The sequence below is a fragment of the Prionailurus bengalensis genome, chromosome D3 (assembly GCF_016509475.1).
Source record: "Prionailurus bengalensis isolate Pbe53 chromosome D3, Fcat_Pben_1.1_paternal_pri, whole genome shotgun sequence".
NCBI lineage: Eukaryota > Metazoa > Chordata > Mammalia > Carnivora > Felidae > Prionailurus > Prionailurus bengalensis.
Genome location: NC_057356.1, coordinates 44,445,238 through 44,459,411, shown reverse-complemented (window position 1 = coordinate 44,459,411; position 14,174 = coordinate 44,445,238). Strand labels below are relative to the sequence as shown.

Below are 14,174 nucleotides of genomic sequence, written 5' to 3'. Positions count from 1 at the left end.
CACAAGTGGTTGAGGGGCAGAGAGCGAGGGAGACACAGAATCTGAAGCAGGCTCCAGGCTCTGAGCTGTCAGCACAGAGCTTGACGCAGGGCTCAAACCCACAAACTGTGAGATCATGACCTGAGCTGAAATCAGAAGCCTAACTGACTGAGCCACCCACATTCCCCTTCCTCAGGGTTTTGTAGACACAAATTTAATTATTTAATAATTGTTCACCATTGTAAATCTTGTTAGGTTAACTCTCTTGTTTGGAGAGTTTCATATTTGCAGACCTCAGAAAGATGATAGTAGGCAATGTGTAGTGTTTTAGGCTTGAGATTAGTTGGAGGAATCATTAAAAACTGTGGTTTCCTCAGGCTTCTCATTAACAATTGAATGCTGAGCGAACATAGCCTTCCTATTCCGATCATGGTTTATTGGAATAGTAGAGTCAGGATGGTACAGGTAACTGTTTTTATTAAAGCAATGTTACCAGATTCCTCTCCATGTTATTCAGTTTCTAGTTATTTGGTCTCACATATACACACACATATTCATATACACATTCTCATTTATTCTACAGAGAGGACTGCCCTCTCCTCCCACAGCTCAGACAAAGCATTTGTGAAGCTTTCCTGCCGGAAACAGAGCCCTTATTGATGAAGTTCACATGAAAAACATTTGTTTCAATGCATCATGTATTGAGGCATAATCACCTTTACATAATATAACATTTTAAGTGTTCGTTGCAGTGTAGTACAGCTGGTGCTATATGGATATATTATTGTAAAACAACATATTTAATAAATCCAACTGGACATTCCTTTATTGAGAGTGAAGGCAGTGCCAGAAAACCACACTCACTCACTGGTAGACAACACTCAGGATAAAGAAAGCAGTTCCCGAGGCACCTGGGTGGCTCAGTTGGTTAAGCACCCGACTTCAGTCATGATCTCGCGGTTCGTGAGTTTGAACCCCACGTCGGGCTCTGTGCTGGAGCCTGCTTCAGCTCTCTGTCTCCCTCTCTCTCTGCCCCTTCCCCACTCATGCTCTGTCTCTCTGTCTCTCAAAAGTAAATAAACATTGAAAACAAATGTAAAAAACAAAAAAAACAGTCCCCCAGTTAGAAAGCAGCCACAATTAAAAATTTTCGTGGCATTATTGTAAAGTCTCTTTTGTTTGTTTGCTTGTTTTTTTAATTAATCAATTACTTTGGTTTTGTCAGGCATAATTTTTTTTTTTTTTCCAAAATAAAAGTGTAACTTTCCACTGTTTCTTTCTAAATTGATCCTGTTCTTGTTAAATTGGAGACACATTTGAGTTTGGTACTGTGTATTCTATTTAAGGTATTTGTATCAGTCTTGCCCTATTTTTGTCAAGCCTTCCTTGCGTGACCAAAGTCTTCTGGTCAGTGCCAACTCAGATCGTGTTGACTTTATATGGAATATGTGTGAACTGTAAGATATGAATATGATAAATTATTTTTCATAGTATGTGCAAACAAAGGTTATTTTCTCATGTTTATGTCTTCTTGATCTTTTTACATTTCTGCATTATGCAAATCATTAGCCTCATAATTTTAAATTTTGTGCTTTACCTGTCTCTGCTTACAGACACCAAGGACTTACTGTTGTGCTAACACTGAAGACTTGGAGACAGTTATTCACCACGTGCACAGTCTGTACCCTTCTGCTCCTTTCCTGGCAGCAGGGGTTTCAATGGGAGGGTAAGGTTTTTCCTTTCTAAAATGTCTGACAGGAGTGGCTCATTTGGTTAAGCTCCAACTTTTGGTTTCAGCCCAGGTCATGATCTCACAGTTTCACGAGTTCAAACCCCATGCCAAGCTCTGTGCTGAGAGCATGAAGCCTGCTTGGGATTCTGTCTCCCTCGCTCTCTCTCCCTCCCCCACTTGTACTCACTCTGCCTCTCTCAAAATAAATAAAATTTAAAAAAATTTTTTTAATAAAATAAAAAATGTGTCGGAGAGAGAAGTGGACTTACAGACTGCTTCTTTCAGAACTCTATAAACTACATAGGCATTTTAAAATAAATGTTTGATTATTTTTGTCTTATTTCACCATGTACGGTTGAATGAATGAAGTAATTAATTCAGGTGACTTTTAATTTTTCCTTGGCAACCAGTCTCTGTGGTGAAAAGGATACAAGTATCTCCTTGGGATACTAGGATTTTGTGAGCCTGAAGGCTTATTGGAATCCCATGATGTTGATTCCCATCACTCGACAGCTGCCATGTTGACCTTCAGATTCCCTAATGTACTCCCAGCCGTCCTTGTAAGTGCATCCTCCAGCACCACACAGGAAGCTGACCTTGTAGTCTGACTTTCATCATTCCAGTCATAGAAGTAATCACTTCTTGCTCTCTCCAGCTGAAGAGACCTTCAAAACTGTTTTTCTCCAGGTGTGGTGTTTTTGTTTGTTTTGTTTTGTTGCTGGGCAGATGGACCTACCCTGGAATGCTCTCCTAGAAACTATGAAGTTTTATTGTTAACCCTACTCCAGCTGCTATTTTAAGCATATGAATATTATAATTTGTGCTTCTTGCAGTTACATTGAGGATTATTTGGAACATTTATGCCATGTTTACTCATTTCCACTAATAATTGTTTATCTTTTTTTGTTCTAGTGATTATGAACTTAATAATCTGGCAAAATTTTAATTATCTGGCATTTTACCATGCTTAGATTCCCTAAGCTCTTGTCCAGAAGTACTTTTTTAAATCAGCAAACACATGAGATAGAAAGTGTATTTTTTCTTAATTTTGTCATTGATTTATCTGCCATTTCAATTTTCAGAACATCTTAGGAGTATATTTACCTGAAAATGAATAGGCTTTACAAATGATAGATTCCGAAAAATAGTCTGTAACCACAGCTTTTTAGATTCTGAAAAACATAAAACTAAGAAGAAAAGAATACATTTCTTACATTAGCATGGAAGGTCTGACTTGACCTACTAAAAAGGAAGAAATCTGAATCAGTGCAGAAAATCCAGGCAGAATCTGTGAATTGTGCTTAGTGTACTTCTCTTTCCTTTGCTCCATAATGTGAGCCATAGAGGACAGGGAGCCAGCTGAACTTTTTCCCTTAATCATATAAATTCTTGACTTTTTAAAGGCCAGACCTTACATAAACAGGCCCAGATTCTCTATTCAGAAGCTCCTGGGAAATGCCTATTCATGTCCCTTTGAAGCCTCAGTGCTGAAGGCAGAACTTGACCATTAGCCTTTGCAGCTGATTGAATATTAATGTCTTGTAAATTGTTTGAAGGAAGCACCGTTTCTAGTTGCCTAGCACTGTGACACGTTCCCAAGTGGGCTTACCACTTGGGGATGTTTTACAGCTTGACACATTTTTTTTTTCTTTTGGAAATGCAACAGACAAAAATGTAGTCTGTTGAAGATCCTAACATCCAGTGCCCTTGTGGACTGGATTAATCCCCATACCTGTGATGCCTGTGACCCAGTAGGGGATTTAAGCCAGAACTGAGTCTAGCCAAGGAATCCATGTCATTCTAGACCCAGTCAAGTTTCAGTCTCCCAATGAGATGATAAACAAGCTTTAAAGAATGTATTTAAAATTCACATAAAAGTGAAGAGAATAATGATCTCCCACATATACTAATAAGCTGGTTTCAATAATAATCAACCTTCTTCATACAGCTTCAATAATTATCAACTCACAGATAATCTTGCTAATCAGGCTTACCCTCCATTCCTCCCCAATTCTGATTATCTTAAATAAATCTCATCTATCATGAGATTTATATCATTTATAAATATTTCAGTAGGTAATTTCTAAAAGGTGATTTCTCTTTAAAGCACACACACACACTGGTATCAGACCTGAACAAAACTAACAGTTTCTAAAAATCATCAAGTCAAATATTTTGTCAGTGTCACATTTCTTCGACTTTTGGTTGGTTGGTTTTACAGTTTGAGTTAAGAACCAGATAAGGTCCATAATTAGGGTTGATATGACTCTTAATCTCTTAATTCTGGATTCTTCTCTCTCTCTCTCTCTCTCTCTCTCTCTCTCTCTCTCTCTCTCTTTTGGTGAAAAAATGGAGTCCTTTTTCTGTCAAAGTAAAACAAACTGTTTTGGAGTAACATCTTGGTATTATTTTGCTCTTGAATAATAGCCAAGGAGTATCCCCCCCTACTTGGTCATGAATACTACCGATCCTTCCTACTCCTGAGAGCTTCCCTTCCAACCCTTCCAATTTGCCCATTATCTTACTGACATGCAGGCACTCTCTGACTTCAAAACAAAGAATAGGGCCACCAAAACTAAGACCCTAGAATGAACCCTTCACAGAAGAGTAAACATTATTCTTTAAATGACTTAGTGAACCACAGAACCTTATACCAGCAGTACAGTCATCATCATCATCATCGTATTATTATTATTATTATTATTATTATTATTTTAGGAGTACAGTCATTATTAAGAGTCATTTGCAAAAGCAAAACAAAAATCTCCACTTTTGATTTAAAACCTCATCACACTCACTCTGCAAGCCAGTTGGTTTGGGAAAGAGAATGAGACAATTTTTACCCATTTCTCCTATTTCACAACCTCGGCAATTGGAGAAATAAAGAATGGAAAATACAATGAGAAGCAGAATTTAGGCTATCGTCCCTTTTTTAGTTGGCAATGGTAAACTTATATTTCTGACATTAGTGTTAGATTAAACCCCATTCTCGTTCCTTTTACTAAAATAGAACTAGATTAAAATTGGGAAAATTGATGGAATCAAAGGAAAAGTGGAAAATGTGTGATAGATAAGGACAAAGAATAGGAAAGAGTAGGAAGAGAAAATAAGTGATTTGGGGGCCAAAAGCTCTGCCATAACTCAGAAAGTCTAACTCTACACTAGGAAGCCCTTTGGAGACTTACTTTAGAGGGCAAGGGCTCAGAGGCAACCAGGATGCCCACACAGACCCATTACTCACAATCTCCAGGGCTAAACCCAGACATCTGTAATAGTTCTGAAAGCTCCGAAGGTGATTCCAATGTGCAGCCACATCTGAAAAACCACTCCTTCTTGCTCTCTCATCTATGCCAAGGGTTGGCAAACCATGGCTCACAGGTCAGATCTGGCAATCTGTCTGTTTTTGTACAGTCCAAGAGCTAAGAATGGTTATTATATTTTTAGATGATTGAAAAAAAAAAACCAAAAGAAGAATAGTTCATGTCATGTGAAAATTATGTGAAATTTATTTAAATTTCATCCATGCAGAATGTTTTGTTGGAGCACAGCCATGTCCATTCACCTATATATTGTCTACAGCTGCTTTTGCAGTACAATCATAGAGTTGGGTATTTGTGACAGAGACTGTATGGCCAGGAAGGCCTAAAATATTTACTGTGTGGCTAATTATAGAAAAGTTTGCCTGAAACACCCCTCACATACTAAAACTAAACATTCACCTAGAGACTGAGGTCCAAAGATTTGTATATTTTTAATCATTATCATTTTGTTATCAATATCATTTTGATAATCTATGTGGCCTGGACATTAGAAACATTCTGTTGGGAGCACCTGGGTAGCTCAGTCAATTAATTGTCCGATTCTTGACTTCAGCTCAGGTCACCATCTCACAGTTTGTGAGTTCAAGCCCCCTGTCAGCCAATGCGCTGATAGTGCAAGCCTGCCCGGGATTCTGTCTTCCTCTTTCTTTGCCCCTCCCCCGCTTGTTCTCTATCTGTCTCTCAAAATAAATTAAATTAAGCTTTAAAAAAAAGAAATTAGATGTCTTGAGAGATACAACAAATTAATCACTAAGTTTCCTGTTTCTCCCCATTTTAGTATGCTGCTTTTGAATTACTTAGGCAAAATTGGGCCAAAAACTCCATTGAAGGCAGCTGCAACTTTTTCAGTTGGTTGGAATACTTTTGCTTGCTCTGAGTCGTTGGAGAAACCACTCAACTGGCTGCTTTTTAATTACTATTTGACAACCTGCCTCCAGTCTTCAGTTAATAAGTGAGTCATCTTTTAACATCTGACATCTTCAAACTTTTTGGATTACATGCCCCAACAGAAAAAAGTTGTAAAGTATAACACTGCTAATACTTGTATATTTATGTTTGCATTATATGCATTTACTAACCCAAATATTCTTTGTTATAAATATATACAAAAAATAAATATTTTAAGTATAAGCTAAAAATATAGGTAAAAGTTGTAATGTTTTCTTTCTGTATCCCAGTGCACTGTCTTGTACAACCTGTAGGGTATGTGTCCCCACTTTGAAGATCACTGTTCTAAATTATTCTAAAGGACTAAAAGCATTAGCATTGAATGTGTTGAGTAACATTATACTGTTTCCCTAGTTCTTCTACCTATTGCTAATCTTATCAGTACCGAATTCTTTCCTAGGTAGTAAGCAATGTTATTAAGTGTTATTAGTGCTGAATAATGTAGTTTCTTAAGCATATGCTTGCAAACATGATATGTTTTAGAAGCTTAGGAAAATGCACTTGGATATTCTCAGCCCACACATTTCTTAAGATTATCAGAATACTATGTTTGCATTAGTTTTTCTGGAATTGTTTGTGTATCTTCTAACATTTAAATTGGTGTGATAACAAAGAACAGAGGTGTCTCTGTTGATGACTATTACCATCTATTTTTAGGTGAATTGATCAATGTAATATAAATGCTAAATAAAAAGTATAGTTAATTGGTACATGACTTCTTGAAAACCATAGTTATCCCAAAAGTTGACATTAAACATTGGATTAAACTTAACCTACTTATTAAATTACAGATGTTGAGTATAAAATATTGATTAAAATATTTAAAAATTAGATCACTAATTACTCATCACTGAAATGGGGCACAGTAGTAAGAAAAGTGAATGATCTGAATTAAAGTATCAGTTATATAAGAAAAATGACCACTATTTAGGTTTGCCTGGCTGGCTCAGTCGGTAGAGCATGCGACTCTTGTTCTCAGGGTCATGAGTTCAAGCCCCACAGTGGGTATAGAGCTTACTTAAAATTAAATAAATAAATAAATAAATAAATAAAATATGTTTAAAAAGAAAGAAAAATGACCGCCAGTTAAAAAATAATCACACAAAATATAACTTTTAATTTTCAATATAGCAACTTAAAAATAATGTCTTCAAGTGATTTATCCAATTGAAAGCTTCTGGCTTAAGTAAGGCCTTTTTGGCCAAATTGATTTAACAGCAACAGTGTGTAGGTACAAGTTGTTATGAAACAATATTTACATTTATTATTACAAAACTAGTTATAATATCTTTCAGTAAAGAAAAAAGTACTCTTAAAAAATGTCTTTAGGATAAATATCAATGTACTTAAGTCTGATTAAGTAAATAGTTACTGAGTACCAACTTTGTGCCCTAACATAAAACAGTGTTAGACTGTTTTGTTATTTATTATTATGTATTTTAGGTCTGATTGAGATAGCAATATCCTCAATTTTTTTTTACCTTAATTTTTTACCTTTAAAATTATTTTGTTGCAGGCACCGACATATGTTTGTAAAACAAATCGACATGGATCATGTCATGAAGGTAGGAGAGAAACTTTATTTAATATTTTTATTTCCTCTTTGGATTCCAGGAGTAGAAATAATCTGTTTTTATTTTTCAGGCTAAATCCATTAGAGAGTTTGATAAGAGATTCACTTCAGTCATGTTTGGATACCGAACAATTGATGATTATTATACTGACGCCAGCCCTAATCGTAGACTAAAATCAGTAGGAATTCCAGTGTTGTGTCTGAATTCTGTGGATGATGTTTTCTCACCAAGTCATGGTAAAATTAACTTATTTGTATACATTTTGACATGAATTAACCGGGTTCTTTTTATTATTTTTAAAAAAAATTTTTTTTAACGTTTTTACTTATTTTTGAGACAGAGAGAGACACAGCATGAACGGGGGAGGGGCAGAGAGAGAGGGAGACACAGAATCCGAAACAGGCTCCAGGCTCTGAGCTGTCAGCACAGAGCCCGACGCGGGGCTCGAACTCACAGACCGCGAGATCGTGACCTGAGCCGAAGTCGGCCGCTTAACTGACTGAGCCACCCAGGCGCCCCTAACCGGGTTCTTTTTAAATTTTAATTATTTTTGAGGGAGAGAGGGAGAAGGCACATGCATGCCAGGGCAGGGAAGGGCAGAGAGAGATGAGGACTGAGGATCCGAAGGGGGCTCTGTGCTGACAGCATCGAGTCTGATGCGGAGCTCAAACCTGTGAACCATAAGATCATGACCTGAGCCGAAATTGGATGCTCAACTGACTTAGCCACCCAGGTACCCCTGAATTAACAGTTTTAAAATACTGTTCTCTTTAAGAAAATACAGTAATGAGAAGTAAAATATCAGACATATAAAATGTTTTCCACTGGAATAGAAAAAAATTACTAAATACTCATAATTTATATCTAAATTTCTGAGATCACTTTAAAAAGTTTCACAGACGCTTATCTAGTTAATTGTGAGAGGTTTAGAATCAATTATGACTGAAATATTTTGCTTGTTCTCATTTTTTATAACTTTTCTTTATAACTTTTAACTTTAACTTTATCTTTTATAACTTTTTCTTTAATCTTTTTTTTTTTTAACATGTATTTATTATTGAGAGACAGAGCATGAGCATGAGCATGAGCATGAGCAGGGGCAGGGCAGAGAGGGAGAGACACAGAATCCGAAGCAGGCTCTAGGCTCTGAGCTGTCAGCACAGAGCCTGACGTGGGGCTCGAACTCTTTGCCTTACAAGTCTATTGTCATCACTTGGCTTTTCTTCCTGAGCTTCTTAAGCAGAAGACTTTGACATTTTTTTTCCCCTTTTAACCTGGAAGAAAACTTGAGACCTTATAAACATGACGTCCTTGAATATCTCAATGAGTGTAGCACATTCGGTCCCATCTGAAAAGAAACAGTCTTTGTTTTCCCCCTGGATACCATATAAAAAAAAATTATGCCCAAATCAACTTTCTTGCCCTCTTAATTTAAGAAATATGGAATTTGGGGGGCACCTGGGTGGCTCAGTCGGTTAAGTGTCCAACTTCGGCTCAGGTCATGATCTCACGGTTTGTGAGTTCGAGCCCCGCATCAGGCTCTATGCTGACAGCTCAGAGCCTGGAGCCTGCTTTTGATTCTGTGTCTCCCTCTCTCTGCCCCTCCCCTGTTCATGCTCTGTCTCTGTCTCAAAAATAAATGAAACATTAAAAAAATTTAAAAAAAGAAATATGAATTTGGTAGCAAGGATATATATGCATGGGCTGGTATACTGAAGCAATACAAGATGATTAGAAGTCATCATAAGAATCAGTAGACTCAATCTCTAATTTTTTCTAATGAAATTTCACAAAGCTTTTTATACAGTTTTGTTCTCATTTCTCCCCTAAACACTTTAAAAACATATTCCCAAGTACTTCATTAAAAAAAAAAAATTAATCTGATTACAAACACAGCACATGTGTAGTGTCAAAATTTCAGAAAATCCCCAAAGTGTATAAAAATAAAAATCACCTATCATCTCTGCAGGAGATGTCATTTTTATATGTGATTTATGATTAATCACAAGTAATTGTAGATGGCTGGAACTTTTTGGCCTTTCACCACATACCAAGAAATGAAATAGTGAACTTTAGTATTAGTTGAATTGCATGGTGGTTATTTAGCCTATATTCATTGGATTAAGAAAGTCTACTATTTCTCCTTCTTTTTTAATATTTCACAGACCCTTCTTTTACCAACAAAAACTTCCCAGCATTTTAACCTGCCCCATTTGATTGAAATTTAAACTCATCATTTCCTATTCTTTCCCAAGCCCTTAAGATAGTCTTGCCACATTGAAATAGGAGACAATTGTCTGCATTCTGAGAGCACAGGCAGCCAGCATCTTTCACATGACTCAAACGTGGCACAGCCTTTTGTTCTTCTGGTATGTCTGTAACTATCGGTGTTATAAATTCCTGAGTGTATCCAGAGTGTGAAATTGGAGCTCATAATAATTTCATCAGAGGCAAATGAAGCATTCTAAATTGAAGCCTTTAATGTGAGGTGAAAAAGGAAAAACAAAAATAGTATGTCATTTCACCTGCCCCTCCCCTTAAGCTCACACACCTTATCCCAAGATAGGAAGTACTCTTCTTTAGGTGGGGCCGGCTAAGGATAAGAGTTCAGAACCCCTTTGGGCAAGGGCTTGGCTTGCCAGGCCTTGATTTAGAGTCTCTAAGTTTATTCTTCAGGGAGTGTTGTGAAGGTCAAACAGAGCATCATCTGAACAGGCAGTTTGGGCACAGCAGCAAGACCCTTGGAAGGGTCTCAGTTCTCCTAGAGTGTGTCAGCTTCCTTTCCTTCATTAGAAGGGTATGGGGGTAGGGAGATCTTACCTTTAATTAGCTAATTTACCTTTAAGACTCTACCCAAGATATGAAGGTCTAAATACTGCAACAACCACGTTACCTTAATTAAGGAGATAAGATTTAGCAGTATCTGAAATTAAAACACTTCTTATGCCAGGTAGTGATTCATTATAGATCTTAAATCAAAACAGTTCACTGAACTCCAAGTGTGGGAGAAAGAAATAAGAATAAAACAACTTTAATTCACATCCTTTAATAGATTTTGTAGAGTATATGAAAAGATTGTCATTGCGAGTGAATTATTTAAATATTGCAACTATATTTTCAAAATAAAATTTTTCTTTCTCCTTACTATGAATAGAAACTCAGACAAGGAAGAAAAAGAAAAATCACCAACGTTTAACCACCCAAATATAAACACTGTTATCACTTGGGAATATTTTATTCCACTCTTTTTTGCTATCTGTATATATTTTTACTACATAAATCGTTGTTTAATTTTGAGTCCTTAATATTGCCAACAATTGTATTGGCCCCTCAGGAATCTAACTTCATGTAAAATTAACCAAAGTCATACATAATGAATTTATAACTCTTACAAAGGTGAGAAGATTGTTGTTGCTTTTTTGTTTTTCCTGGTATAATACCTAAGTGGGAATCTTATAGCATAATGTAAGTATTCACCATTCCTTGTATTACCTTACTTTAATTTCTCAAAACAAGACTAGGCCTTTTTATACTTTTATGTTATGATTAAACACTTGGATTGATTCTTCCAAAAATGATGGTTCAGTACGTAACTGTAAACATGATCTGTTATAAGAATGCATATGGTTGTGGGGAGCCTGGGTGGCTCAGTCAGTTAAGACTTTGGCTCAGGTCATGATCTTGTGGTTCATGAGTTCGAGCCCTGTGTCAGGCTCTGTGCTGATAGCTTGAAACCCTGGAGCCTGCTTCAGATTCGGTGTCTCCCTCTCTCTCTCTGCCCCTCCCCCCCTCAAAAATAAATAAATATTTAAAAAATTAAAAAAGAAAAAGAATGTAGATGGTTGATATAAAGTAGACTTATTCCATTAGCTGTACTAATTACAAATATTTATTTATGTAATGGTGTTTCAGTTTATAATGATTAGAAATGATAAAAGCATGTACTATTCCTAACAGGAACCAGTAATAATTATATATTTTCTTTTCTCCTTTCCTTCTCTTACCTCCCCCCTTCCCTTATCTTTTTTTTTTTTTCCCCAAGCTATTCCAATTGAAACTGCCAAGCAAAACCCTAATGTTGCTTTGGTCCTTACTTCTTATGGAGGCCATATTGGTTTTCTGGAGGGAATCTGGCCAAGGCAGTCCACTTACATGGATCGAGTCTTCAAGCAGTTTGTTCAGGCCATGGTGGAGCATGGACATGAACTCTCTAGCATGTAGTTGTTTAGGTGCATTTTGTCTGAACTACCATGTAAAGGCAGCTCAGCTTAGTGCACAAATCTTAACTACTGTATATAAAGCAGATATGCCAGCAGGTAGTGAAGAGGTCCAGAATGACTTGCAAAAACTTTTTTGGGGAAACAAAACAACTTTGTAGAAAGAAATGAAATATAGATTTAGACTGTAACTTATGTAGATTTTATTTTTACTATGCCTTACCAAGTATGACCTTAAATGAAGTAGTCAAACATGGAATCACACTTAACCAAAACTATTGTGTAAAAAGATTTTAATTCCTCAGGGTTTTAATTTAGGCCAGTATTTTTTTAGATGACTCATTTTAGGTGACTTAATGGTACTTTAATAACTGTTAAGAGATTTGGGTTATTTGAATGTAAGTTATAAGTTGGCACATTCCTAAGGGTATTTATACCCAATGATGATAATGTGAAGACTGAAATAAGATAAAATACAATGCGCTAAATCTTTTGTGTATTCTAACTTTGAAAGGCAGATGCAAAAATGTTAGATTGACTTCTATACATGCTCTTTTACTCTGATAATATTAAATTAAGGCTGACTTATGTTTTATAACAATTATACTTTACATGCTTATTTTTAAAATAGTATATGTGTATACATATATATCAATATATTAAAATAAATTCTATCATTTTAAATTGTTTCTTTGTAAGTCTTTATAAAAAAATAATCCCTAGAAATTAATTTATGATAATTTCATGAATGCATTAGTAAGAAATATTAAAACTGTTTTGTTTCACTGTTCCCAGAATATGGGGTTCACATCATTTGTACTAATTAAAAATACTTTTAGCTTCGGGAAACTTGTCTAACAGTGACTTAGGAATTATGATATTTAACTATCTTGCATTATTAAACGTCTTCAGGTAGACCAGGGCTGGTGTGTTACTGGTGTCATCAAGGACTCAGGCTTTTTCTGCCTCCTCTCCATCCTTAGCAGAGGGGCCAGTTTCTCCAGAACACAGGATGTCTGCTGCAGCTCAGCCATCAGGTTTGTGTGTTCAGAGAAGGAAAAGTGGGAAGGATGGGGCCATACATACCAGATATAAGACTTGCACTTATATCCATTGGCTGGAACTGTGTCACATGGCCATCCTGGTTGAGAAGGAAGGTGGGAAATCAAGTATGTCAACTTTTCCATTTGCAGTGTAGGCAAGCAAGGGAGAGGGGATTAGAAATGGTTGTTGGGCTAGCCAGCCCAGAGTGATAGCCTCCATACCATTCAATATCTTTTCTGGTTTTTTGGGTTTTGTTTTTTGTTTTTGTTTTTGTTTTTGTTTTTTACTATTTCCACCTATTTGCCCAGGTATCACATTAAATGAGCCATGTACAAACAAGCATACTAACACAAAGTTGTTTCCTAGAAATGCCACTTTTTGGAGAGTTCCTGATAATGTACTTGTAGACTCCCTTATAACTGTCTAGGATAATAGCACTGATAATACCAGAGCTTTGTTTGTCTGTACAACATATATTCTGATTCAATAGTAATAATTACTTTCAGTCTGTATGGTTCATGTGGAACTGATCCTGCCTTTCAGAGTTTTCTTCTAAATTTTATTTTTTTTAATTTTTTTTTTTAACGTTTATTTATTTTTGACACAGAGAGAGACAGAGCATGAATGGGGGAGGGTCAGAGAGAGGGAGACACAGAATTGAAACAGGCTCCAGGCTCTGAGCTGTCAGCACAGAGCCCGTCGCGGGGCTCCAACTCACGGACCGCGAGATCGTGACCTGGCTGAAGTCCGACGCTTAACCGACTGCGCCACCCAGGCGCCCCTTTTCTTTTTTTTTTTTAATTTTTTTTTAACGTTTATTTATTTTTGACACAGAGAGAGACAGAGCATGAACGGGGGAGGGTCAGAGAGAGGGAGACACAGAATTGAAACAGGCATAAATTTTAAACAAATTATATCAAGAAAATTGTCTACCCATTGGCCAGTGCTAGAATTGGGGAGGTAGCTCCTTACCTCCCTCTACATACAAAAATTAATTCCAGCTAGATTAAAGAGTTAAACATTTTTTAATTCCATAAAAGTACTAGATGAAAACATGGGAGGTTATTTTTATTATTTTATTTTCTTTATTTTAAATTTATTTATTTCGAGAGAGAGAGAGCACATGTGACTGTGGGAGAGGCAGAGAGAAAGGGAGAGAGAATCCCAAGCAGGCTCTGTGCTGACTGCAAAGGGGCTCAGTCTCACAAACCATGAAATTATGACCTGAGCCAAAATCAAGAGTCAGTGGCTTAACCTGACTGGGCCACTCAGGTGCCCCTATTTTTATTATTTTAGAGTGGAGAGGTCCTTCTGAAGCAAAATACAAAAATCAGAACCCACATGAAAAGAAGTGACAGAT

At 36.5% G+C, this 14,174-nt stretch overlaps 1 protein-coding gene across 3 annotated transcripts in view; it reads left to right on the top strand.

The window, feature by feature from the left end:
* ABHD3 (abhydrolase domain containing 3, phospholipase) overlaps positions 1 to 12,454 on the top strand; it is a 39,576-nt gene extending 27,122 nt beyond the window's left edge. For 2 of the 3 annotated variants that reach the window (XM_043558439.1, XM_043558441.1), the window contains 5 exons: positions 1,593 to 1,705; positions 5,810 to 5,983; positions 7,496 to 7,544; positions 7,624 to 7,789; positions 11,596 to 12,454. In XM_043558439.1, coding sequence (XP_043414374.1) covers positions 1,593 to 1,705; positions 5,810 to 5,983; positions 7,496 to 7,544; positions 7,624 to 7,789; positions 11,596 to 11,774 — 681 coding nt within the window. In that variant the 3' untranslated portion in view covers positions 11,775 to 12,454. Of the gene's footprint in view, positions 1 to 1,592; positions 1,706 to 5,809; positions 5,984 to 7,495; positions 7,545 to 7,623; positions 7,834 to 8,079; positions 8,117 to 11,595 lie in introns of those variants that run through there. The other variant, XM_043558440.1, reaches the window with a different exon arrangement.
* The last annotated feature ends 1,720 nt before the right edge of the window (positions 12,455 to 14,174 follow it).